This window comes from Vespula pensylvanica, chromosome 9 (assembly GCF_014466175.1).
Source record: "Vespula pensylvanica isolate Volc-1 chromosome 9, ASM1446617v1, whole genome shotgun sequence".
In the NCBI taxonomy this organism is placed as follows: Eukaryota; Metazoa; Arthropoda; class Insecta; order Hymenoptera; family Vespidae; genus Vespula; species Vespula pensylvanica.
The window spans coordinates 5,186,717-5,214,166 of NC_057693.1; the positions used below are offsets into that span (position 1 = coordinate 5,186,717).

General features: G+C 38.6%; 3 protein-coding genes across 7 annotated transcripts in view; 2 read left to right on the plus strand and 1 right to left on the minus strand.

The window, feature by feature from the left end:
• LOC122631910 overlaps window positions 1–20,175 on the plus strand; it is a 31,064-nt gene extending 10,889 nt beyond the window's left edge. The window contains exons 2-3 of one of the 2 annotated variants that reach the window (XR_006327782.1): window positions 15,138–15,252; window positions 16,610–16,743. Coding sequence is in view for 1 of the 2 variants with exons in the window: in XM_043818127.1 (XP_043674062.1) it covers window positions 16,610–16,861 (252 nt within the window). In the remaining variant the exon portion in view is untranslated. Of the gene's footprint in view, window positions 1–15,137; window positions 15,253–16,609 lie in introns of both variants that reach the window. The other variant, XM_043818127.1, reaches the window with a different exon arrangement.
• Window positions 20,176–21,361: 1,186 nt separating this feature from the next.
• Window positions 21,362–23,666, minus strand: LOC122631909 (threonylcarbamoyladenosine tRNA methylthiotransferase). The gene is made up of 2 exons (XM_043818126.1): window positions 23,147–23,666; window positions 21,362–23,070 (listed from the first exon to the last, which is right to left on the minus strand). Exons 1-2 carry the CDS (start codon window positions 23,539–23,541, stop codon window positions 21,855–21,857), a joined length of 1,611 nt encoding a protein of 536 aa, XP_043674061.1. The 5' UTR covers window positions 23,542–23,666; the 3' UTR covers window positions 21,362–21,854.
• Window positions 23,667–24,311: 645 nt separating this feature from the next.
• On the plus strand, window positions 24,312–27,352 carry LOC122631912 (proteasomal ubiquitin receptor ADRM1). Of its 4 annotated transcripts, none has more exons than XM_043818129.1 (5): window positions 24,312–24,656; window positions 24,767–24,878; window positions 24,964–25,311; window positions 25,370–25,512; window positions 26,952–27,352. In XM_043818129.1, exons 1-5 carry the CDS (start codon window positions 24,456–24,458, stop codon window positions 27,336–27,338), a joined length of 1,191 nt encoding a protein of 396 aa, XP_043674064.1. In that variant the 5' UTR covers window positions 24,312–24,455; the 3' UTR covers window positions 27,339–27,352. The 4 variants fall into 4 exon arrangements, with proteins under 4 accessions (XP_043674064.1, XP_043674063.1, XP_043674065.1 ...); XM_043818128.1 differs by having other exon boundaries at window positions 24,313–24,656; window positions 24,767–24,883; window positions 24,969–25,311; XM_043818130.1 differs by having other exon boundaries at window positions 24,314–24,656; window positions 24,767–24,883; window positions 24,969–25,311; window positions 26,955–27,352.
• Window positions 27,353–27,450: the final 98 nt, after the last annotated feature.

Genomic DNA, 27,450 nt, shown 5'->3' on the forward strand with positions numbered 1-27,450 from the left:
TCGATCGATCGATCGATCGATCGATGAGACCTTTCTTTCATTCGATATATCTTCTTTTCTTTTTCTTCTTCTTCTTCTTCTTCTTCTTCTTCTTCCTCTTTTTCTCCATCTTCAGTTTAAAGCTTTAAGGACATAGCGTCTTCGAAACGAATTAATGCAAGCAGAGCGCGTAATTATGTCTTGTTCAGCGCATCGAATTTCGCTGTCAATTGAATGGCCCTTTACATCCTCGTCTTGAACGAATTCGCGTTCCTTTCACCGACAATGTAGCTCGATGGGACGCTCGTAAAAAGCTTTCTCTCTCTCTCTCTCTCTCTCTCTCTCTCTCTCTCTCTCTCTTTCTTTCTTGTTCTCTTTAAGAAGAAGAAGAAGAAAAAAACTTTTAGGCGCCTCTTTCTCTCTCCCTTTATTCCCCTCTCGTTTTTTTTTCTATCTTACCGAGATAACAACAGTTTTCTGGTCCCTCGATGTAGATCTTTCTTGGCTTAGTTTTCCATTCTCGGTTAGATCGATAAAACGTATCCATCTATCTATTTATCTATTTATCTACCTCATCGATTATGCAACGAGGAGAGAAATAGCGGCCCGTTTAAGAGGAGACTTTCTTTACTGAGCCCACGGCCTCTAGGGGTCGGCTACTTCCGGCGGAGATACGAATTGAGTCCCACTCTATCTCGAAGGATTTTATCTCGCATAGTAACAACCGGTCTCTCTCTCTCTCTCTTTCTCTGTCTTTCTCTCTCTCTCTCTCTCTCTCTCTCTATCCTGACTTCGTTCGTTCGCGCTATAGTCGTCTCCGTTACTGCCCCGAACCCTTTAACCCTTTCGTGAGTAGATAGCACTAACTACATCATTAAAGTGACATCGTCTAATCTAACACGAATACATTTACCTATTCCATTTCTATGGAAAAATCAAATACATCGTTTATTACACAATACATTTCATTTTACCTATAACATTTTTTTTTTATTTCCTATTTATTTATTTATTTATTTATTTATTTATTTATTTACTTTTTATTTTATTTTATTTCTTCTATTACTATAATAAATCTTCTTTCAGTAAATTTACGACGTAGTAAATTATTTAAAAGAAATTTTTTGATTCTTTTAAGAATTTCTTCCACAACTTTCGAAATGAAACAATCAAAATATGAGCGAAGATTGATAAATGTATACGTGTCTCCTTCGAAGATTATAACTTCGAAGATTACAAGTTTCGCTATTTTTTTCTTCTTCTTCCTCCTCCTTTTTTTTTCCTCTTCGGCGTCGCTACTCCTCCTCCTCCAGCAGCAAGCAAAGCAAAGCAAAGTAAAGAAAAGAAGTGAGAAAGAATATTCAAGAGAAGTTAAGCAAGAGAGGAAAAAGATAGAGGCTGCTGCGCTGCTGCTCCGTGTTGTGGAGGGGTGAAGGGCCAGAAAAGATAGGGACGCAGGAATGTACAACAGCTGCCCCTATCCCGATGGGTTTGCTTTTGAAAGTCCGACCCTGGCGTCACTAGCGAGAGATAGTAACCCAATATGCCGTGAGAACGAGAGAAAGAAAGAGATGGAGATATGGTGCGTCGTCGTCGTCGTCGTCGTCGTCGTTGTCGTCGTCGTCGTCGACCGTGGTGAGATGGTGTTGCTGCTAGTGCTGTTGCTGTTGCTGTTGCTGCTGCTGCTCCTGCTTCTGCTCCTGCTGCTTCGACGATGGTGGGGATGGAAAGAAAGAAAGAAAAGAAAGGAAGAGAGCGGAACGTGAAGAGAATGAACAAACGCGTTTTAGAGAGGGAGGAACCCTCCCCTGCTTAGAAGCATAAACCTTACCGCTGGCGGTCCTGCAGCTGCAGCACCCACAGATTTTTTTTTATCTATTTATTTTTTTTTTTTTTGTTCAATTTTTTTCTTTATTTATTGTTTTTTTCGTCTTGTTTTTATTTATTTCTTTTTACTTACTTACTTATTTATTTATTTATTTATTTTTTCATTTTTTTTATTTCTTGTTTTTGTTTATTATTTTTTTTTTTTTTAATTTTCTTTTCTACCATACATATGGAATATACATATTACGTTTATACTCGTTCTCTTCTTCCTCCTCTCTCTCTCTCTCTCTCTCTCTCTCTTCTCCCCTCCTTCTTTTCATGGTGGTTTCGCGATTTTATATTACACGGGGAAACGCCTACCAAACCAAATGTATCCTTATCTTAAAGCCACGTATCGATGGCACGCTATTAAGGGCGATATTTACTCACGGTCTGGTGGCATTAATTGCGTCGCTTACGTACACGCATTCCGACAAAGAGATTTATATACGGCAAGAAGTTAGTGTTACCGGCGCGAAATGAAACGCATCGCGAGAGTATTGTACTTATGTACGTAGGTAGATACGTACTTACATACGTACCTATCTCTATCTACGTATATAAGCATAGCAAGGATACGTGCAACGAATCTTAGATATCGCATATGTGTGACGATCACTCACGTTGAATTATAAATGTCGCGTACGGTAAAACGGCGTTATAAATCTCGATTAGGTGTAAAATCGAACAGGAAGGACAATCTCTAATGTGTCTCTAATGATTACATTCCTTCTCTCTCTCTCTCTCTCTCTCTCTCTCTCTCTCTTTTTTTGCAATTAAAAATGGGGAAACTCGTTATCAAAATAATTTTCTTTCCCGCGAATGCGCGATTTGTTTCGTCGTATATACGCTCCGAAAAGATAATGTCTGATGCATTCGTGACGCATTCGTGCGAATTAGAAGGGTAAACGAGTAAGTACAATAGCCTTTGTAATAACGTCATACTCGAGACGTTGATCAGCTAAAACAACGATGGAATCTTCAACTTGTCTCCCGCGCATCGTTTCGTTTCATAGCATACACGTGTATCTAATATCTACGCGCTAAATAGCGGAAATATCCGACGAATGACGAATCATAATTTTCTTTCGTCTAGTAGATTCTCCCTCCATCTTTCTCTCTCTCTCTCTCTCTTTTTCTCCCTTCTCTCTCTCTCTCTCTCTCTCTCTCTCTCTCTCTCTCTCTCTCTCTCTCTCTCTCTCTCTCTCTCTCTCTGACTGTCAATTAAATCTTGACAACGATACGAAACTCGAAATCGGAAGAGGGAGTCGCCCACGCATTTTACATCCACCATGTTAAAACGTGCTATTCGAGGAAGGTTGTATGTGTATATATATGTGTGTATATATATATATATATATATATATATATATATATCGGTGACGTATAAAACCACCATTGTTTAATCGGTATAAGAGCGGAACTCGAATGTGGAAGAAAAACAAGGATAATAAGGGCTCGACCCTTTCGCACTTGCTCTCCTCCGGCTGCTGGAACATTTATTGCGAGCGAGTAAGAATGAGACAGAGAAAGATAGATAGAGAGAAAGAGAGAGTGAGAGCTCGTTGTACCCGCATTTGCGGCTGGCAAAAGGATAAAAAAGGAAAAAAAAAGAAAAAAAAATCGAGGGGTGGGGGAGAAGAAAAAACGACATTCCCTCGTTGCTTGCAGCAGTACGTCTCGAAGTAAACTCGGTCCTTCCGTCGCGCTAACGAACTAGTCACCGTGGAAACTGCAAAGAAGACTTGGACGGCGCGTTAAAATCCCCCCTCCTTCCCCCTCACCCCATTATCTTTCTTTCCCATACGAATTGAATTCCAAATAAATGTGTTAATAATGCCGACAACCTTTTCTCAAGCAGTCGATCTTGTTCGATTTAAGAAGGATAATGGCGGTAATGGCGGTATAAAATCTCGAAGGCGAAGCAGCATCCCTTTTCTTTCTCTCGCGTCCATCATTGTAGAGATACGAACGGGGAAAGTAGATAATAGAAAGAAGAAGAAGAAGAAGAAGGTAGCTATGTGGGATGTTTCTTTACCCTCGCTATGATGCGTCAATGCATGGAAGAGTGTTGTTGGGGTGGGCTATGGGACGCAGAAGAAGAAGAAGAAGAAGTAGAAGCCATCGTCGAAAGTAGCCAAGATTCGGTAAAGAAAAGGGAGAAATGGGGGTGAGGAGGAAGGAGGAGGACGAATAAGGGAAGAGAAGGAGCGTGTGTAGATAGGCCGCGCTCCACCATCGTCTTCGTCGTCGTCGTGTCCCCCGTCTAGACGACGACGACGACGACGACGACGATGACGACGACGACACAACGTGCACGCTCGGCCGTGCACGCACGCGCACGAGCGTGGAGAGGATCCGAATGTGCGGCCCCGAGAGAGCGGCCTCCCCTTCCTTCTCCTCTCTGGCAGCGAGACTATCGGCTCCCCTCCAAACCTCTCCTCCTCTCTTCTTCTTGCGCTCTCCTCTCTCGCATGCCTTCCGGCCTCGTGCGCGCTCGTGCGTCGTCTCGAGCGACGGCCCGGCAGCGTGGGGGAGAGAAAGAGAGAACGGTCCTTGTTGCTATGCAGCCGTCGGCCCGAAGGATCCAAGCGAGAGAAAGAGAGAAAGAAAGAAAGAAAGAGAGAGAGAGAGAGAGAGAGAGAGAGGACGCGAGAGAGCGACCCACCGACCGACCGAGAAGAGAACGCTATGATTATTATTCGCGGCCCGAATAACCAGTGCGCGGCCCGCCAGGGAAGCCGCCTCTTCTTCTGCTCCCCCCGCCCCACCCCTCTCCTCCCCACCCCACCCTATCCTACCCTTTCCTTCCTCGACTCCCGCCCGCCCTCTTTCTCTTTCTCTCCTCTTCTCCTTTCGTGCCGTTTCTGGCCGCTTTTTCTACTCTCCTCTCCTCTGAGAAAGAGAAAGAGAGAAAGAGAGAAAAGAGTGGTAGTCCTCTTTCTCTTGCGATCCTTCCGCGCGCGAAGACTCGAGGCACGAGACCTCGCGACAGCAGGGGCTCGCTCCGATGTCGTAACCTTGTTTACTTTTAAGGCTTCCCTTGGCAACAGGTCGCCGCTTTCCGCGCCGGTTCCCCAGCCTCCGCGGAGAGAAGAAGAGCGCGAGAGAAAGAGGGAAAAACGCGAGCCTTCCGGCGCTGCCTGCCTGCCTGCCTGCCTGCCTGTTGCCCGCTGATTCGCGAGGAGACCGACCTCGAAGCTTTCGCAATCCCTTCCCAATTTCTACCGCCCTCCCTCTCTCCTACCTACCTACCTACCTATCTACCTACCTACCTACTACCTACTTCTCTCTTTCTCTCTCTTTCTACTCTCTCCCTTCTCTCGAATAAAAAGCCTCCGCTTCTCGGTCTCCTTTCTTTTGCGTCGCAGGATTTCGTTAGGTTCGTTGGAACTCCAAGGAACCAAGCGCAAATGCTCCCGCGTTATATTCCTCTTCCGGTTACCAGAACATTATTTTCCTTGCATACTCTATCGCAATTTGGCGGCGCGCAGTTCGAATCGATCTAGACGAAAATTCCCACGCTTCCCACGGAATCAACTCATAGCGTCGGCATTCCTATAACAACGCCTCCTCTTTCAACGCCCTCGGCTTTAACGCGACCTAAGACAATATTTCGGCTCGAGTAAATCCCTGTGACGCGAGATTAACACGTAGGAGGAAGAGGATGCGTTTATACTGTTACAGTATACCGGCGTTCAGGCGAACGTCCTTGCCGTTTATGCTTCCTTCGATGCGCTCGAAACGTTCCGATGTAACGGGAGCAACAAAGTGTAACGACTCTTTCCATCTCTCTTTATCTTTCTCTCTCTCTCTCCCTCTCTCTCTCTCTCTCTCTCTCTCTCTCTCTCTCTCTCTCTCTCTTTCCGCTACCACAGACCGTAAGATTTAAATCGCCTTTCGTTTGATGGATCTACCTTTGCAGCGTAATACGGTTAACGTCCTCACCTGCACAAATTACCTTCCATTTCCCTTCGTTCTCTTTTTTCCTCTCCGTCTTACGCGCGTGTGCAAAGAACATCGCGGATCGAAGAACGTACTTTGCGAAACACACCATAAATTTCTTCCCTCGAGAAATTTTCTTTTAACGTACCGTCCTTAACATAAAATACGTCGAGGTATTTCCAAATATATCGTTTCCTGTAATCATTTGCGTGACTAAAATTTCACATCGATCAAGCGCAGCCAAGCAGACGGGGTCCCATACAAGAAATTTCGATGTGCCGTCGGACATTTTTTCGCGGTGGGTCCATCAAATAAATTATTCTCTTCGCATTGCCAGGAACCCCATAAACGAATTATGACATGGTTGTACCTACATACATACGGTTAGGACGATTAAAACACAATGCTACTCGAACAATGATCACGTATAGTGCGAGGAGTAGGCTATTCGTTTAACACGGTGTTGCATAGGCACCGTTCTTCGCTTACAAATAGCTGACATTATTGATCAAACTTTCTATCGAAAGGTTATCGTAGACTGTGTGCGTATCACACTTGAGATTTTATTCGACGTTCCAAATGGTGAAACGTCAAAGATATAACAGGTTATATTCCTTGTTTCGCGAATCGTCGATGTTCTCTCCGATATATACGGGATATATCGCGTTGGTCCGACGGGATTCCAGTATTATTAACCGGTGGCAATTTTATCGGATACCTGCTGGCAGGTAGAAAACGATCGAATGCATATATAATAAGTAGATACTGCGTCGAGACCTTCTAATCTAATTCTCTCAGTGACTCATCCTAGAATTCCCTATCGGAATTACATCAAGAGAAATTTAATCTATGCAAATTGGTTGTAACAATCGTAAAAATGAACAATTATAAGATACGTGCGGTCAATAGTGAAATCGATCGATGAAACCCGTTAGAAACTTTACCGAGGGGAAATAATCTCTTCGGCTCGTTCGATATAATCTATAATAAATAGTCTAGCCGAGGTAATAACAGATTAGTAGAGCAGTAGAGCGTGTCTCGTACTACGCGAGTACACAGGCGCCACTAGCGAAAGCACACAAATACGTACATGGTGGTAGTAGGTAACGTCGAGTTGGTAATTTTATCGGTAGAGGAAGGTGTCCCGTTCAGAGATACCGGAGATATAAGGTATAAGGGAAAAGGTACGTGTAAACAAGAGTTCTCGTTAATAGGTATAATTGAAAGGTGCAAGATAGGAAGCACAGCAGTACCTGGCGCATAACTCGTAAGTAATATTAGAAGCTGGTTCTCTCTCTTTCTCTCTCTTTCTCTCTACGGATAAAACCGGCCTCTCGAACGTAATAGCTCTACTAGCTCTCTAACTCCTCGATAACCTTTACCTGCGTTACTCTTTCCAACGACTGCGGTCTGCGTTAAGCCAGACAGACACACAAACTCATTCATCGCTTCGCCGTGTTGTTTTCTGAATGAAACGTCGATCTCGAGCTAAACGTTTGGAAGTGAAGTAAATAGCGACGTTGAAAAAGGAAATACGTATATCATAAATTATCATAAATCGTGTCAAAAATCGATCAAAGGTGAAGAAACGTGTACGCGATACGAAAGTAGTAGACGCTTCCTCCGAAAAAAAAAAGATATTCCCCAAGCGGTTTGCTTTAATTTCATCAAAAATAAAAAGAGCAGTCACAATTAGCGATTATCCTTCTTCAAGGACCCTCTCTCTTCGGGGTGGGTATCGAAAAGCCCCGATGGTGGGCTCCGTTTCGCGAGCAGGTACGATCCATGGGGCAAAGTTCATGGCTAACGACGGTACGATAATGAGGACAGATAAGTCGGGGTGTTCCTCTTCTCTTTCTTCGGTGTCGTCGGCTCCACCCGACGTTAACTTGCGCTGCTAACTCTCACGAGAAGCGAGCAAGAACGCGCGCAAAAGGGTTTTGCGTCAATTTAGATAAAGCCGATTAAAGCGACGAGAGAAGAACCTCTTCTCCCTCGTCCTCTTATTCTTCTTCTTCTTCTTCTTCTTCTTCTTCTTCTTCTTCTTCCTTCTTCTTCCTTCTTCTCCGTCGTCTTATTCTTTTCTTTTCTTTTTTTTTTTCTTTTTTTTTTATTTTGTACGTTTTTACTTCTTACTCGCGACGTCGTAAATTCTTCTGCATGGACATATTATATCCTACTGTGTACTCTTTGCACAGAGAATTTGTCTTTTGCGGGCGTCGAAGTCGTTTCATTTCGCAACCCTTAACGCGTTGACACGATTACAAGGCCATAATACCGGACGCGCATGCATCTAACGCCGACAGTAAAATGTTTATTGAACGTTTACAACGTCGCGTATAAATATGTTTTAAACGTTCGTGTAATGACGCTTTTATTTTATTTTTTTTTAACTTTTTATACGCGATGCGATTTTTTCCCCCTGTTTCTCTTCCTCTTTTTTTTTTCTTTTTTTTTTCTTTTGAACGATAATGATATTCATAGCGATCGGTGGTATCCATAGTCATGGAAGAAATATATTCGCGAAAATTTGTAGAAGCTTCGGTCAATACGCCTTGGTATGCGAGAAAGCACGTTGCATATGTTGTATCGCATATCGAATCGTTGCGTGAGGTCGTTCGTTGCAATGCGCCTTGGTATGCGACCAGCGTTACATTCTTCGGCGTCGGAATACGTACATGGAATCGATCTCTCGATCATCAACCGGGGTCTTTCTTACTCTCGATACTTTCTGTATCACGAATAAAGATCTTTGATACGATCTTTGCTTTCTACTTACCTAAACAAATAAACAAACTCATAAACGAATAAATCTGAACAACGCCAAAGAATAAAAATAATATCAACGTATAATTTTACAAGAATCTGGACATGTTGAATTTGGTTGTGTTGAACATCCGTTGATAATGGAGGAGAAGGAGAACAAGAAGAAGAAAAAGAAAGCTGTCAAAAAAACTGAGTCGGAGAGGATGCGAAAAGAAAGGAGAAAAGAGAAGGACCAAGCAAAAGGAAAGCAACAGAGATAGACGGTGGTGGTGGTGGTGGCGGTGGCGGCGGTGGTGGCGGCGGCGGCGGCGGCATCTCGGCGTGTAGCGTCGTTAAACGAGCGCGCCGCGACGAGAAAGCGGTGACGGTGGTCTCGTGTGTTGTCCGTCCGAATGAAATGAAAGAGGAAGAGAGATGGCGGGAGGCTGTCGAACGAGCAAACGCGCGAGCGAGCGAGCGAGCGAGCGAGCGAGTAAGCAAGCGAACAAGTAAGAGAGGGAAGGAGTGGCAGAGAGTGCGGAGAGAAGTGCCGTGGTAAGAGAGAAGGGACAGAAAGAGAAAGAGAAAGAGAAAGAGAGAGAGCCTGTTGCCGGGTCCTGTTGCTACCCGGTTACGGTGCATCGTGCTGAATTCGCAACGAGACTTTTTGGCGATTGCTTTGAATAATGTATGTGTAATAGACGCGTTGGTATATACCTAGCCTGAGGCTAGCACGATATTTCTTTTTTTTTTTCTTCTTCTGCTTCTTTTTTTTCTTTTCTTTTATTTTATTTTTTCTTGTTTCTTTCGTTAACGCTCCACCTCGCGCCTTTCTGTTTTTCGTGAGGTCAAAGTGGTGGGGGTGGTGGCTCCTTATCGGCGCCGCCATCGTCCTCGGCGTTTGCGATCTTTCGCACAGGACTTTGAGAGTCTTGCTTGCTCGCTCGCTCGCTCGCTCGCTTGTTCGTTCGCTTGTTCGTTCGCTTGCTTGCTTGCTTGCTTGCTTGCTTGCTTGCTTGCTTGCTTGCTTGCTTGTCCTTGAGCGAGTCAGTCACGTCATCGTCCAGATATCCTGAATCCTGGCCCGCTCTCGATCCTGTTTTTCGTAGCCGTCTATCGACCATCACCGACTCCTCGAACTTTGATATTCATTTTTATATCGTTACAACGTTCAAGAAACCTTGGAGAAACGCGAAAGCTTCTCTTGCGTGTTGAAAAATAATTTAATGGCGTTAAAAATGGCGGCCGACGGTTTGACTTACCTTATTTTTAACAGCCATAGTAAACGTAAATGGAAGAAAATAAAACACACTCCTTGTGTTAGCCGACGTAACGATCGTTAATTAGCATGATCCTTCTATAAACCTCAAGTTGTAACGTGTATTTATCGTGGCAAACTCGAATATGACAAACCTCCTTCGTCACCAAAGTTCATGAAACGTTTTTAAAGATGTTTTTCATCGTTTATCGAGTCGCGAAGTCAAATCTCCTCGTATTCCTTGAACTATGCTCTCTTTCTCTTTCCTTCTCTCTCTCTATTTCTCATCTCATCTCATCTCATCTCATCTCATCTCATCTCGACGCTGCTAGTTTTTTGATAATGACGTGTGAATCGTTCATCTCTGAAAAATAAAAGAAGCATCCTGTTTGCAAAAAAGTTCTCAAAGAATAAATTCCAAGAAAGATGAGACGACCGCGACCGTCTACGTCGTAGAAAGGCGCCAAATCATTTCGTCGGAGGTATCGAGAGCTATGGGATGACCGGAATTGAACCATTTAACTAGGAACGTCCGCTGTGCTCCTTCGTCGTCTCACGTTGGCATTCGTTCTATCTCGTTCAACTTATAACCGCTTTCTATCAAACTCGAAATCTATTCTAAACATTTTCTAAACAATTCTGCAAATAAAATATTTCGATAGGATATTCCGTTTATTAATAATCGCTATATAATGTATGCGAATAATTATAAATTTATTTTTCGAAAGAAACTAAGAAAAAATTTTTCGAGGAACTGGGATGAAGCAAAGACAAAGAGAGAGAGAAAGAAAGAGAGAGAGAGAGAGAGAGAGAGAGAGAGAGAGAGAGAGACGAAAAAGTAAAGGAGTGCCGTTGAATGAACCGAGAAACCTCGTGGTCGACGATCCGCTTCGCTTTCCCGCGCGTTCCATAGACGTGCGCGCGCAGGCCCTTTCGTGACGCTCTCTCTCAAGGCCATGCAAATCTTAATGAACGCGAGGGAAGCGTCCCGTTGCCGAGCGTCACCGTCGTCCTTGCATCGCGGAGGACGATCCGGTGCCATTAGAAAAAGTGAAACTTGCGATCTTTGATCGATCCTAAGAGAGAGAGAGAGAGAGAGAGAGAGATAGATAGATAGAAAGAGCGAGGGATACACGATCTTTTATGTTGGATCTTATTTTTTGTTTTTGAAGAGAAAGAACTGAGAGAAGAAAAAAAGACGAAGAAAAAAACAATGAAGATGATTTCTTTTTGTTTTTCTTTCTTTCTTTTTTTTCTCTCTCTCTCTCTCTCTCTCTTTTTTAAGAAGGACAAAACTACAGCGAACGCGTAGGAGGTTGTACGAATTTTATGGTAAAAAAAAAAAAAAAAAAAAAACGAACAGAAAAAATTATCGAAAAATTATTTTGCATTGGGTGGGGAGGGGGAAGTCAACGCCCTAGTAAATAAATAAAAGAAGGAGAAGACAAAGAAAGAATGGGGAAGGATGAAGAGTAGGAAGTCGAAGTCACTCGCGTCCACGTGCTGCTGTTATTGTTATTGTTGTTATCGCCGTCTTCGTCTGTACTTCGGCTGATCCCCACCGCTAAGAGAACGGCCGTCTGCTTTACCCCCACTCCTTCTTCTCTTTTTACCCCTTCTCTCGTATGGTCACGTCACGAAAGGCGCGCTGGCCCGGACGTTCTGGTGGGGATTACGATTAACGGACTCTAATTGCATAGCAACAGTGAGCCCGAGATAATGATACATACATCTGACGCTTGTGCGCGCGCGCGAACGCGCCTCATTCTGGCCCACTTAAAAAAAAAAACCAAACTCCTAGCTCCGCCATTTTTTTTTCTTTTCGCGCCTGCTCGTTCGCGCGCGCGCGCTTCCATCGAGACATTTTCATTCGCATTTACGCCCGTAAAATTGTATATATTTTTACTTTGCTCCTCCATATTCATGCCAATATCTTTCTTTTTTTCGAAGATTCGAGTTTGGACTTTCGAAATCTCAATTTTGTTGCTAAGTGGAAGAAGCGAGCAGAAAACACCTGCCACGTTTCCAATTAACGATACTTTCAACCACGAACGCGTTATCATTTTATTATTATCGTTATTAAATATTTTCACTGAGGTCTTACCTTATAACGTCTTTTAATTTTTTGCTGTGGAAAAAAATAAAATTAATTAATATGCGTTTGTGTGTGTATATATATATCAACGCAATAATACTAATATAGAAAATGACGTAAGGCGATGACGTTGTTCGAGGTAGCAGATGACTTTTTCGATGGGCCACGCAAAATGCACGTGAACGGACCAACTTTTAATCTTTTTGTTTTCTCCTTCTTATCCTTTTTATTCTTTCATTGCAGTTGCGCGTGATCGACACAAAGGGATTTTGCAAGCTTTATACCTGTCGACGAGGAGGTGTTCGTATATCTAGAACCTCTCTACGAATTTTGTTAATCCCAGAACTCTTTCAAAATCCAATCTCTTTCTCTTTTGCGTTTCCAACGTATGACTTTGAGAACCGACGCAGTTGAAAAAAAAAAAAGAAAAAGAAAAAGTAGAAATTCTTTCTTTCTTTTTCTTTTTTTTTTTTTTCCGTTAAAATGGGCCGTTCGAAACGCGACGAGGATATATATATACCTAACCAAAATGGATCGCGTTACTAGGCGCGACAGCATCTATTCGCCATCACGAACTCGCACCGCGCAACCTGTTTCGGCTGTCTCTGATTTTTGTTCTCTTCGTTTCGGTTCATCCCCGTCGACTTTTCGTTCCTCGTAGAAGTAAGATTCAACAGAATCCTATATCAAGTTTTCGTTACGCAAGATCGTAGATATCATTTCTAATCACGTCACTTGAACCATCTCCAAGTGTTTACACCTAGCGGGTTAGATAAAAGGAAAAGAAAGGAAAGAAATTTTGTATCTGTGTGAGCGCGTGTGACATACATAAGTAGCTCCTCAGAATCTCTAACAATAAGTAATTCTTTGACAAAGACCAAAGTTTATCTCGAATGAGAATGAGAATGAGAATGAGAATGAGAATGAGATAAGAGATTAAGGGACTGGTCCTTTCAACACCTTTTCTTCTTTTGAAAACGTTCGAATTCTTTGTCGTTTCGATGATCTTTGATACGACCTTGACGTTTTCTCTCGTCTTATCTGGATGAATCGATCGGACGTAGCGAGGGGTCAAGTTGAAGATAAAAGGGGTATTACGAAGGTCAAGATTAAGTCGGCACCTGTTCAATCGTGCGACGGTCTAGCGGCAATTTTCGTGAGTAATGAGACGTAACGAGCGTGGCTTTGTTCGGTAACGACCTACCGACATCTACGATAGAAAAGATCGGAGAAGGCAAAGCGCGTCTCGAGGAAAAGGACGATGAAACGTCTTCTCCATCGCCATTAATCTTTCTCTCTCTCTCTCTCTCTCTCTCTCTCTTTTTCTCTCTTTCTCCTTTTCTTCAAAGGAAAATGGATGCAAGGAAGAAGGCGGAAAGGAGCATATGGCAGACGTGTACCTTACCTCTTTTTCTTCCTCTTCTTCTTCCTTCTTTCGTTCGTTCCTTCGTTAGATCCTTAAATCCTTCGACTGTTAAACGACTAAATCTCTTTTCTCGGGTTATCTTCATTCCACTCATCTTTTCTCGTTTGAAAGCAGCTAAATTGGTTGGAGTGTGTATGTACGAATGTCGCGGTCGTTTTCACCGCAACTCGTTTTCCCAAGCTACGTCTCAACGTGACAAGTATGAAATAGTTTCGCGGTTGGCGGCGGTTTCTCGTGATAATATACCGCCATCCTATAAACCGTAACTGTTTAACTCGGATTAGAATTTGACCGCTAACAAATATGACATCATCGTTTTCTTAATTCATTATGTATCTTTGTATATTGATGGAGAAGTTCGACTGTAAAACGTTTTGGGTTTACGATGTTAGATGATCGAAGATCGACAGATTTTTGTGGAAGGATAGTTTAACGAATAGAGGGAGGAGGGTGCGTTTTCTTCTTTCGTACGGGTCAACTCGACTGGATCGTAATACGAAATTAGAGAGTAAGGTAATCCAATACGCAAGAAATTTAAATAGAGATATCGAATTACGGAGAGATGCCTTAATACGATGCGATGGCTCAAAGGAAAGGGATAAACGGTTCGAATTTGTAGCGAGATGATGCCCGATTACGCGCGAAATCGGTATAGACGTCGTCGTTTGATCTATCGTCTATTTCGTCGTAGACGATATGCCGCGGGAAACAAGTTGCATCAACGACTGACAATGATAAATATCTACAATGATTTCCAAGAGAATAAAATTAATTGGAAAGAAATGAAATATCATCCAAATAACATTTTTCTCGCGAAGCTGTTTAGGAAGGAAGTGATACACACACACTCGACCATGCTACTCTTATCGCATCCAACCTAATTAATTATCGCGTTATTAATATATACAGTATTATTAGTTTTTGTTTCTTTTTTCTTTCAATTGGAATATTTTCATACGAAAAAATTCTTTTTCTTTCTCCTCTTCGATTACAATTCTATTATTAATTCTATTCGTTTAAGTTATTATTACGAACGGAAGTATAAGATAATTTTCATAGTTGAATTCTATCGTCGTAGCATGCTTTCTCTACTTTGTTCTACGAAGCAGACGTGAGACCGTAGAATTTTGAAAGAGTTCGGTAAATAACAGGTATAAACGCCACCTATGAGCCTTTCCCTATGTAATATATGAAGGGCCCCTAGAATCGTTTGCTACATTGTGCCTACTATACGTACACGCACACGCACACTCACACTACGCCCTCAGTTTTTTTTCTCTCTACATTTCCCTCTTCTACTTGATAACCGTTTGCTCTCTTGCTACCCGGTTACTAGGCAGTCGTTCTTCTTTCTTCTATGAGAAGAAAGAGAGAGAGAGAGGAAAAATATATAAAATATGAACAGTTTGGCCCTTCTTTTATCGCTTGCTACTTCCTCTATCGTGTTATTTACACAACCGAGTTACAATTTTCATCGATACGATCTCTTTTTCTCGTTCAATGTTGATTGGTTGCTCGTGTCTGTCTCTTATCGAAGAAAAAAATAAGTCCATTGAAAAAAATTCGAACAAAGGGACAAAGGGTTCGTTGACGACTACATTTACATGTTGGAAACAATCTAGAATTTTTTTTCTTTTTTCATTCCTTTTTTTTCTTTTTTTTCTTCATAGATAAGGCTATAAAAAAAAAAAGATGTTTTCTCGTTTCGAAATCCGTTGAAACTATTTTCTCTTCATCTTCTTTGAAATTGACCTTCTTTTAAATTCCCTCGCCGTTTCACGCTGAACATGGCGCCGCTGAACGACCGTTTCCATATTTTCTAGCCTCGGTAACCATCGCCATTAAACTTGTAAAATGGTACCATTACCAAGTGCGAACGAGAGGATGTACGAGAGGCCGATAATTTTCTACAGGCTCTTTACCGCAAGTACCTTGCCCGTAAGTTTCATTTCGACTGGTAAAATTCTTAAAGGTAATTCGGTCCAGCCTTTTAATATATCAAAGGAAGAAAAGGACGAAGAGACTACTACTGCTCGTACATACACCACCCACCATCCCATATGTATGTCAGCCTCGAATTTCACTTCGTTAAGACAGCTCTCGAATCTTTCTTCTTCTTCTTTTTTTTTTTTTCTTTTTCTCCCTTGACGCATTGCTTGTAAAACTAATTTTTTTTCGTGCTATCGAATTTCGTTAAATCATTCGTTAGACTTTTATAAAAATAAATGGCTAAAATATTATCCAAGACCGGATAAGAGAGAGAGAGAGAGAGACTTTGTTAACACATTCGCACTTCCCTTTTCTTTATCTGCACCTTTGCTGTGCTCTCAATCGACAAGCTGCGATATTTTCTTGCTTATATCAATTCTAAGAAGTATCGTATGCTACAGATTACGAACAGTTGCCAACCAACGTTTACGAATTCAACCCTGTTTGATAATCTCTTGTGCATCATCGTGCATGTATCCTGTATATATCGCTCATTTATGTGCAAGGATATATTAATAATTAATATTTTTAATATACATCTTTAGTTTCTTCTATATTTATTAAATATATACATCTTCTTCTTAATTTATTGAAACAATTTTCAACAACTCCGATAATCGATCTTGAACAGCACGTTAAAATTTTACACGCTCGTAGGCACGAGCACGCGACCTGGTAAGTTCTTATAATCTTACAGCACGAAGGAGCACGACGACTCGGGATCGTTCGCTTGCACGCGCAGGTGCACCATGCCGTAACTAATCCCATTAATTATTACGGAATACAAAGATGGCGAATGGAACTTCCCTTTGTACAGTTCTAAAGTGGATTCATCGCTTTCACGGTTTTTTTGCGCTCGCGTATATGTACTTATGTGTTTAATACTTCCGTGCTATAAGGAGACTGCGTTGCAACATTGTGTATAAAATGTTTCGAGACTTCTCGACTATATTTTACTTCTTGAACTTCTTCCTTTTATTATTATTATTTTTTCTTTAACATCGATTATCGTACTACCCACGGAAAGATCTTTCGAATTTTTATAAGACGTATCAAAAAAAAAAAAAAAAAAAAAAATGAAATGTTTAACAAATACCGATCGCGTAAGATAACAGTCGCAATTGTAGTTTTCAACTCTATCGACGGAATAGACAACATTCCCTACCTTACCGATCGTCGTTCATTGTGTACGACGATCGGTTGATAAAGAGTCTAGCTATTAATTCTATGGAAATTATAATGGAAAACAAAAAATCGACCTAATATTAAATTATTATTTATTTATTTATCTCTTTTTTTTTTTCAGGCTAGTCGTACACTCGCACCATGGGAGCATTTACTACCATGCCCGAGATGTTCTTTTCCTTGCCACGTCGACGGCGAGAAGAACGTGGGAACGTGCTCGAGGCAGGGTTGCTCGATGGAGTTTTGCACGTCGTGTTCTTCGAGGCCCCATACAGGTCCTTGCAAGACGCCCCTCTTGGCCACGCCAACGAAGCGCAATAAGCGGCTCGTCGTCGGTTCCAGGCAGAGCAAGCGAAACCTCAGAAGGTTGTAACAAAGATGACGAGAAGGAGGAAGAAGAAGAAGAAGAAGAAGAAGAAGAAGAAGAAGGAGAAGAAGAAAAAGAGGAAAGTGAGGAGGAGGAGGAAGAAAGAATAAAGAAAAAAGAAGATATAAAGAAAAAAATGATGATGATGATGATGATGATGATAATGGAAAAAAGGGCGAAACTTTGAGAAGGAAGAAGAAACGATGGAAGACTCGTCGTCGGTCGTTCTGCATAAGGAAATAAAAAATAAAAAGGAGGATAAAGAAGAAAATAAAAAATAATCAAAATAAGATCTCATATCCGATCAATGATCCCCGATCGATGGAGTTTGGTCGATCATCGAAAAGAAAAGAGAAAGAAGAAGAAGAAGAAGTTGCCTTTACCTATCAAGCTCTCTTCTCCTGTAATATCACGGTATAAGGATAATCGTAGGAGCGGCACGAAGTTTCAACCTCAAATTACGGCCTTGATCGAGAAAGGTATTCGCCATGGCTCGGCTCTCGCACCACGTATGTAGTACGTTTACGCGAGAGAGTCGTGGCCTCTCGGTACTTTCTTTCTCTCTCTTTCTCTCTCTCTCTCTCTCTCTCTCTCTTGCCGTCTCTCTCAGAAGCAGCAGAAGCCACCGGTGCACCTGAGCCTCAGCAACTTCTGGGACCTGCTCCGTTCGTTATTATCGGCGAGTTGCAAGGGCCCTGTCGTTTTCGTCGAAGGAGAAAAAGTGGGAGGCGGTTGTTTGCCAAGACGTAGAGAGATAGAGAGAGAAAGAGAGAAAGAGAGAGACAGAGAGAAAGAGAGAGAGAGAAAGAGGAAGTGAGATTAGCAAAGGGTGGACCAGAGAAGGAAAAGAGAAAGAGCGAAAATGAGAAACCATAAAGCAATGTCGTAAAACTCTCCTCTCGAAAGAGGGAGGGGGAGCAGATGGGGCGGGATAGGATGGGTGGAGGCAGGTCGTCGCGCCCCCGGATATTTCTTACTTTATTTTCTTTTCCTTCTTTTCTTTTTTCTTTCGTTTTTTTCTTTCGTCTTTTCTTCTCTTTTTTCCCCCCTTCCTTCCTTATTTCTATTTTTTTTTTTCTTTCTTTCTTTTCCTTTTCCCTTCTCGACGACGCATCGGACGAACTCTCTTTTAACGAAGAGAAGAAGCCCCCGGTACCCGAATACCTCTTAATGGAGAGCGAGATCACCTTGCACGCCGATCGCGAAACGAGAGAACACCCTTCTCGTTTCTATGGCTTTCTATCGCTTTCGTGCTCTCATTCTTCAGAAAGAACTTGTGCCAACCTCCTATCGTTCTCTCTTCTTCAACGTTTTTCCTCCTCGTGTTTCATTTATCACGACGCTTTTATCGTTTATTTCCTCCACTCGTCATCTCCTCCCTAATCTCACTCTAAAATTTCGTCCATTTTTTAAATTTCTTTTTCTTTTTTTTTTGTTTTTTGTTTTTTTATACATTGTCGACGATGGATAATATGTTTTTTGCTCGTTAATTATTTGTCTTCGTTTTATCTTAATATTTGATTTTTATTCTCTAAGGATTCGATGCTTCGTTTCTTTTTTTTTGTCTCTGTCTCCTTTTCGAAGAAGAAAAGAAAGAAAGAAAGAAAGAGAATGAGATTTAAAAAGAGAAAACAAGAACTCTTTGTCGTCCTCATTCTTCGTTCTCGCGCGTAATGATTTTATCGATCAAAACAAACGCTCCCCATTTCCTTCGTTTACTTGACAAATTTATTCGACTATCAAACCTCTAACCATCGACGAGCCGAAAACCTTGTTTCGTATGGTTAATCTTCGAGAATGTATCGTTATCCTCGCGATTTAATCGTCGCATCAATTTGTCGAAGAAAATAAAGGAACTCCGAACGTAAATATTTTAACTTTTACGACGCGCCATTAACGTTTCAAGTTAATTTTTTTCCTGATTTCTACTTAAGCGTATTCTAAGGAAAATAGAGAAGATAAAAGAGAGAGAGAGAGAGGGAGAGGGAGAGAGTAAGCGTGTAACTCTTCTTTTCATTTTTACGAGAGAAGGGAAGTCTCCTAGTCTCGTTTGTGAAAAACGACGAAGACATACGAAAGAGAGGATTAGGATTGCGTTTTTATGATTTGTTTGTGTCTCGCTTTCGCGGCATTGAGAAAAAGGAAAAAGAAAAAAAGAAAGAAAGAAGTTAAGCTAAGAGAGTTTATGTCGTATAAAAGATATTTGTAAAAAAGATTGTTAATAGAAATTAGAGAAAAGAATGTAAGAAGAATTATAGACCGTGCTGAGAGAATCTAAAGAGAGTCGTGTGCCATATTGAAAACGATATTTGGGATAGAAACCGGTACGAGAAGTACATTTTTATGTGCCATCGTTTTTTTTTTTTTTTATTTTTTATTTTATTTTATTTTTATTTTTTTAATCTTTTTTTTTTTTATTAATTTTGCGCCATAATAATTGCCATAATATTATCTTCTTTTTTTATTTTTTGTTTTTCCTTTTAAAAGAAGAAAATATTGAAATATTCTCATCTCTCGTCGGAAAATCTAATTTTCTTCTTAAGAAGCCATATTTGTTTTCAGTTATACGATATCATCATTGGAAAAGAGTCTGAAACATCTCTCTACGTGTAATTTCTATCCTGCGTATACTCTTGCTTTTAAGATTTTAAGGCAACGCTAGTTTCCTTTGTTAAATAAGAAAAAAGAAAAAGAAAAAAAGGAAAAAGAAAAAAATGGTCTTTCTCTGTACCGGTATATACGCTGGAAACGCAAAGACTGCTTGTAAATAACCGAGTGCATAGTAATATATTTTGTATTTCGTGTGCGTGTGTATTGGCGTTTAAGAGATATCGCTAGAAAAAAGTTAATACTAGCAAAGTAGTATTCTTTTCTTTTCTTCTTTTTTTTTTTTGTTTCGTTTTTTTTTTCTGTATATTTTCTTTAAATAATATTTACCATTTCTTTTTAACATCCACATTGTATATTATATATATGTATATACATATACACACACATATATATATATATATATTTAATAATCTCCGGATACGAGATGTCAATGAACGTTTCTCTGGGATACACGCTTTGTGAGCAAATTATCAAATTACCGTAGTATTAGCGTATACGTTATTTTTTTTAATTTTTTCCCTTAATTCTTAATTCGAAATCTTCCGCATGATTTGTTTTACAAAACTAAATAATAAACGCGAGACAATGATCTTCATGTGTCAGTAAAATTCGATTGCATGATAATTGCAAATTGTATATGTATTTTGTACGCCTGCGCTTAAATATTTTACGAGCATAATTTTTATACTCTGTCGTTAAGGTTATTTCTTTTTCTTTAAAAAAAAAAAAAAAAAAAAAAAAAACCCAAAAAAAAACAAAAAAAAAATCCATAAAAACAAATAAAATAATTATTTTTTTTTCTTTTCGAATCTCAATTTATAAATGCGAGCAGCACACGCACAAGACATTTCTGTGATAAGAGATGCTATCATTCCAGTGTGCATGTTTTTTTTCTTTCTTCTTTTTTTCTTTTCTTTTTTTTTTTCTTTTTTTTTTTTTAATAGAAAAAATAATCTTAAACCTTTTGCTCGAGAATTACTGTTAAATTTTGTAAATAGGTATAATATATTTTTAAGACCGCACAATGTCAATTATTTATCATTATCGTTTAACGATAAATGATAAAAAAAATTTTTACGTTAGAAAAACACAAGGCCTTAAAAAAAAAAAAAAAAGAAAAAGGAAAAATAATTCGGTCGATGGTAATGTCGTTTTAAATTGATGAAAGTTTCGTTTAAGCGGTCGTGGTACTATGGATACCAATTAATAAATAGATTTTAATGAGAAAATGAAATATGCTTAAGTTTAAAGTATGAAAAAATTATTCTTTTGTAAGCTTCATGAGCCATATTTTTATACTTAAATGTCTGTAATAGTCTGTAAAAATGGTATTGTAGGTACGATATATAGTATTAATTTAAATGATAGCGTTATAGTATTGTTTCATAATTTTTACGAACGAAGAATGATATGTGCCTTATAAGAAGATAGCTCATAGATTTTTAAAGATTAAAAAATCGCTCTCTTATTTTTTACAACCTTGTAAGTTTAGGCGCGCACGCATGCAAAGAGATAGTATGTTCTTTTATCGTGTACTTTATTTTATTTTATTTTTATTTTTTTTTTTTTTGTTTTCAAAATACAAGTAGGATTTTAGACCGAACATACCTCAGGTTTGCAACTGTTACCAAAAGTGAAATATTTCAGAATTGCCATACTTTCAGCACACAACTATCTTTCCATCTTGATACATCGATCCTTTCCGCGAATACGAAATGGCTTGGACCCTATTTTTTGTTGCTCTCTATCTTGGGTCGTTCTCACCCGTGTATATTAAAATACTCAGGAGATACTTCCGTGGGAAACCAATGCCTTTTTCTATTTAGAGTAAGATACTTTATAAAATCCTTAGCGATGAAAGGATGATGCCAAATAAAATGCATTGTCTCGATGCAGTTAGTTAAACAAAACATTATATTTTTCTAGCGATTTATACTATCTTAATGCTTAGCGTGTAAGAGTTTGTAATACAATTGATTGTTCAACAAATGATACACCGATGCAATGATGCTGACTATACTCTCCGTTACGTATTATTATGTATTATAGAATCAAATTTTCTTTTTTATGCTCGATCGAAAACAAGTCTCATTTTTAACGCATCGATTGATTCATGCTTCTCTAAGTTAGAAGTATTATCGAGAATATTTGGAGAATTTGGTGTATCTGTATTATCCTTGTCAATTGATGTAAAAACCCTTACATAGGGTACGTTCCTGTATTTTCGGTTTAAATATAATTTTTACACAAATTAAAAATTCAACTCGTAACGCTGTCTCTTTAATCGTTTACTATCGTATTAATTGTTTATTTATTATTATTTCTTTTTTGTATGGAAATATAAAAATAACAATTAAATAGAATATTTTTCTTTTTCTATTTACAAAGCTCACACGATCAGAAATTTCCATAAAATTCTAGCTATCAACGCAAAACAGATCCCTATTATTATTTTAAGTTTCACTGTATCACTAGATATTTTATTATCAGATATCAATGATATTGAAGATACGCGTTGTGGAAAACAAGACTCTCCGTTTATTGGTTCACCTTCCATCGAGTGTTTAGTGGCTCGTACGATTTTAACAGATATCATTTTGCCTAAATATACTTCTTTCATAGGAACTAAAACTTGTTCGTAAAACTTATTGTGTGCAACGTAATGCAATTTATCGTGAGATATTTCAGTTACTAATACTTTCTGTATTTCTCCAATCTTGTGGTTGTAAGGTTGATAAGATTGAAAAAATTCCGATAATCTTTTAGTTCTTTTTTTAACTTGTTGCGGAGGCACCTTAGGCATTCTAGCCGCTGGTGTGCCAGGTCTTGGAAAGAATTGATTTATAAATAAACTTGGAAATTTATACTTGTTACACAGCTTCATAGTTTCTTCAAAATCATTTTCCGTTTCTGTTGGAAAACCACAGATTATGTCTGTTGCTATGGTCACATTTGGAATTTTTGATTGCAAAAAATTTACAACGAGTTCGAAATCTGTGCAGGTGTATTCTCTTTTCATATCAGATAATACCTGATCGCTTCCAGATTGCACGGGTATATGCAAGAAACTGTAAACTTTCGGATGATCTAAAATTTTACTCATTTCGTCTAAATGTTCTATTATATAAGGTGGATTGGTCATACCGACGCGCATCATACAACCATCTGGTATAACTTCCACCAGTTTCCATAATAATTCAGGTAAACTAGTCCCGATGTCTCTACCGTAAGTTCCGGTATCTTCTGAAGTCAACCATAATTCGCATACACCTTCTTCAAAAGCCTGTTTGGCACGTTCTATTATTTCTTCCGGAGGATAACTTCCCAGTTCGCCTCTGGCATGTTTTGTTTTGCAATAAGTACATTGGTTCAAACAGCCAGTATTTATAGCTATGATCTCGATCAAAGGATTTCTTCGAACTTTTGGAAGGCTTAAGGATGCACCTCCAACCTTTTTCCCATGCTCTTTTTTCTGGCTTAAAAATTTTACGGTATTTCCTTTCAGCGTTTCTTCCACTACTTCAATGATTCTGTCAATTTGTTGTACTCCTACCATGCTCAATCCTTTTAAGAACGAAGACTTTGGAGCGCCTTGAGGTACACATCTGAAAATATAAAAATATATGTATATTATTTCTCCAAAGAAAAAAAATAATCAATCGTTTATTTCTTATATCGTACCCTGCAACAACGATGTGTTTTCCATTTCTTTTCCCATATTCAATCTCATTTCTAAAGTGATCTTCCGCAGGAGTTTTGACCGTACAAGAGTTTAAAAGCCATAAATCTGCATCGAGCTTATCGTTAGTTAAATGATAACCATATGCCGCAAGTTGTCCAGCCATGTACTCGCTATCGGAACTATTGTGAGTGCATCCCCATGTTTTCACATAAATCTTTTGTGTTCCTGGTATAATGCTTGATAAAATTGTAGGTTGTGGTAATTCCTCTTCTTGCTTTTTACGTTTCGAACGTACAGTGATGTTTTTTTTCGCAGAAAATCTTTGCTTCGGAGTAACATCGTGCGAGGATATTATGTCCTCGATGTCTTCAACATCTGCGCAAGGTAAAATCATATTTTTATTTAATATTTCACGTATATTTAAAGTGAATTGTTAACTCTTAACAAAATATTAAGTTTGTTATTAATTTAATAAAACATAATATATGTAATAAGTTATAGTAAACATTCTTTTATTTCATATTAATATTTATACACTATTTAAAAGTAAAACAATTTTGAGGTTAGATTCATGGTTAAAACTATCAACGTTAAAACCGTGTAATCAAAATCAGTGCTACCATCTTGCAAGTTTTTATTATTTCGACATTATAATCGTTCGTTTTTCATTACGATTTATATGAATAAATAAATGGAAAATAATTGTTTAGACAGTAATTTGAAATGTTCAATACTGAATTAAAAGCGATTAAAAATAAATAGAAAAACAAATGGATGCTCAACTTATTTCGATGATCCAATTTAATCTAATTCAAGCCAATTAACTTTATTGCGATACTTAAAGGCGTAAACACGATAATATTTATAAAAATGTTCACGCATTTATGATTATTTGTTTCACTATATAATTTAATGATGATTGATAATATGTTTTATCATCGCAATATAAAGTTTAAAATGAAGCAAATAAAAAGAGCTAAGTAAAATTTTCAAATTGATTCGTGACAGAAGGCAATAAATTTATTGTAGTCTTAATTGAGACATTTTCATTAATAAAACAAAACAAAAAAAAAAGTATGATTAAAAGAAAATTAATAATGATATGCGCGACTAAAGTTTAGTTTTCAATATAATTGTAAAAATCAGCCTTAATAGGAAACCGCCATTTTGAGATGCACCGTCATAGTGGTCAATTGTTCCTCTCTACGGATCACAGCACATACGCCTACCGAGTGTGCTCGATGTTTGAGAAAGATACGTTAACAGTTTGAATAAAAAAATTTTTTTCACACAAGTTGATTTATATATATGTGCATGGGGCCCCTATTTGGAAATAATCCTTCGCGAAATGCGTCGAAGAATTTGGTTGAATTCAAGGCAGGAAAAATGACTATGAAGGGGAAAATGGTTTATCCAGACACACGAAAGGGACAGGTTTACGTTCACCAGTCTGACGATCAATTAATGCATTTTTGTTGGAAAGATCGTACAACAGGAATCGTGGAAGACGTAAGATTTCTTTCAGACGTTTTTGTGGGAAATAAAAAAATTTTAATAATTGCTTAGAAACAAAATATAACTCTTCGTATCTATACTTACACGATTCTATCGTTTTTTAGGATCTTATAATATTCCCTGATGACTGTGAATTTAAGCATGTTCCAGCATGTAAATCCGGTAGGGTATATCTGTTGCGATTCAAGTCGTCAAGTAGAAAATTCTTCTTTTGGCTACAGGTAAATGATTATAATTAAATCTAATCAATAATCTATATATATATATATATATTTTTTTTTTCTATTGAATTTTTTAATATTACAGGATCTGAAGACTGATAAAGATGAAGAATATTGTAGGAAAATTAATGAAGTTTTGAATAATCCACCTACTCCTGGTTCTCAAAGAAGCGGCAATGCAAATCCAGATGGAGATTTTCATAATCTATTAAATAATATGTCTCAACAACAATTAATGCAATTGTTCGGCGGCGTTGGACAAATTGGACTAGGCAGCTTATTAGGAACCATGAGCAGACCTCATGGTATCCAAAGTACTAGAGCATCTACTACAACCGCGTCATCGCCGGTTACTACAAGCGTCGCCAGACCACCGGTATCTCAAACACCGGCACCTTCTACCGTCACTGAAACTACAAAATCTTCCAGTGAGTAAAAATATGATTTAGTTAAAATAGGTTCACAATATCGGAAATTATAATTTAGGTAATAATAAATCATCACCAAGAACAACAGCACCATCTACACCTGTGACTACTTCAGGTACTAACAATAGAATTCAGTTGAGTGACCTACAAAGTTTCCTCTCAGAAATTCCAACACCAGCTGGAGCAGAAGCTGTTGTTCAGGTAATATCATATTTTTCTTTATCAGCTTGATTATTATATATCTTTGTGCAAGTATGACTTGCATATTTAGTCAAAGATTATCTGATATTTTTTGAAGTACCTGTTTTGTAATCTTCCTTCTTATGTATTGCTTATTTTTGTAGATTTCATGAAGATTTGCACAAATTTTATGTTTGATAAAAAATTTGGAATTTATTCTTTGACAAAATATGTAGAAATATAATTATGTTAGATGTAAAGATATGAAAAATATATTTATATTTTCAGGCACATAGATAGGTGTACAAAATTAATTGTTCTTTACTAATGCGATCATATCATTATTAAGAATGTGTTTACAAAGCTTTACGTGCTCCTAGATAGAAATTTTTATATATGGACATTTTAGATGATTCATCTGAAAGGAGTTATCTATCTTGATACTAATAATATCTATTTTACAGCTCTATCACTATCAGGGATGTAGAGTGCCATTCTTGATAATACAACCTGTTTAATAAGTACAATTCATTCTGCATTTTGAAAATCTTGAACGTTCTTTTTTCCTATCGATCAATTAAAACGATGTAAAAAAGTTTATATTTTTATTTTGTTGCAAATACTTGAAAGAAAACTAGTGATACTTAAATCTAGGAGTGTAAAGTTAATGTAAAATTATATACATAGCGTGTAGTGGCACTGTGATGTTTCACATTTTTCTTATTAACCAGTTTAGATACTATATTTGTCAGTTCATATTTGTCTGTGGATAATACTATTAGTAGTCATATGACTGTGGATAGAAGCCAACATGCAATACAATTTTACAGAATGCTGCTCACGTCTGTCAAGACTTTGTAAGGCTTTAATAATCTATGAGAGACACACGGTTTAACTACTCTAGTATCAATATTATTTGTCTCAGTGTTTTGGTCCATTTAGATTGATATTATTCAAAGAGATTTTCAAAGTGAATAGTGCTTTATACATTATATATATATATATATATATATATATATATATTATTTGTATTACTTTGATACCTTTGGTCTGTGATATGAAGTTACGATCGTTTACTTCAATTGCTCAATGATCGCAGTGTTTTCTTAAAATTATAAAATAAACATACAAAGGTTGGTTTATCGATTATTATAAAATTTCTTCATGTCGGAGAACTTACGGTATCGCCTGTAATTAGGACGCTATATACATATATATCGAAGAAATAACGAAAAAAAATATATATATATAATAAAAAAAAAAAAAAAAAAAAAAACCGAAAAAAAAGAAAAAGAAAAGAAAAAGCAGAAGACATCGGCATGGTATTTTCGTTATTTAATACAATTCTGCGTATGAACTTTTCCTGGCTGTCGGAGACACTGGCTCTGTTGAGCAGTTGGGGGAATTTCTCTGGGATTATTTGTTGCTTTCGTTCAGCTACAGCACGGCTTATTATCCAGCAGAGGGGCATAGCGACAGAGCTGACGAATGTCATCCCAACGATTACAAGAACGGAATCTCTGGAACGTGCTATTTCCGCGCACTTACCACCTGGAGACAACCTGTGTACCACGCTATCGTCTCCCCAGTTCTCCCAGGCGCTATCAATGTTCTGGTCTGCTTTGCAGTCGGGCCAGGCGGGCCCAGTCATCCGTCAATTTGGCTTGGGAACTGATGCGATCAATGCAGCCACTAGCGGTAACATCGAAGAATTCGTCACTGCTTTGGAGACAGAAGCCAAGAGTGGACAAGGACAAGCGCAACAGGGACAAGAAGAGAAGAAACGATCTCCAGGCGATAGTCCTGGCAAGAAGGAAGACGATGACGACGGCATGCCTTTGGATTAAACTATAAGAATTTATTTTCTCTTTTCTTTATTTTCTCTTTCTCTCTCTCTCTCTCTCTCTTTTTCTCTTTCTCTTTCTCTCTTTCTCATTTCCTCTCTTCCTCTTTTTTTTT

Excerpts from the sequence above, each read along its gene's own strand:
- LOC122631909 (XM_043818126.1), bottom strand. The coding sequence starts at position 23,541 with ATGATTTTACCTTGCGCAGATGTTGAAGACATCGAGGACATAATATCC. Across the intron at positions 23,071-23,146 it reads AAACACATCGTTGTTGCAGG|ATGTGTACCTCAAGGCGCTC; the intron begins GTACGATATAAG and ends TTATATTTTCAG.
- LOC122631912 (XM_043818129.1), top strand. The coding sequence starts at position 24,456 with ATGTGCATGGGGCCCCTATTTGGAAATAATCCTTCGCGAAATGCGTCG. Across the intron at positions 24,879-24,963 it reads TAGAAAATTCTTCTTTTGGC|TACAGGATCTGAAGACTGAT; the intron begins TACAGGTAAATG and ends ATTTTTTAATAT. Across the intron at positions 25,312-25,369 it reads TGAAACTACAAAATCTTCCA|GTAATAATAAATCATCACCA; the intron begins GTGAGTAAAAAT and ends ATTATAATTTAG.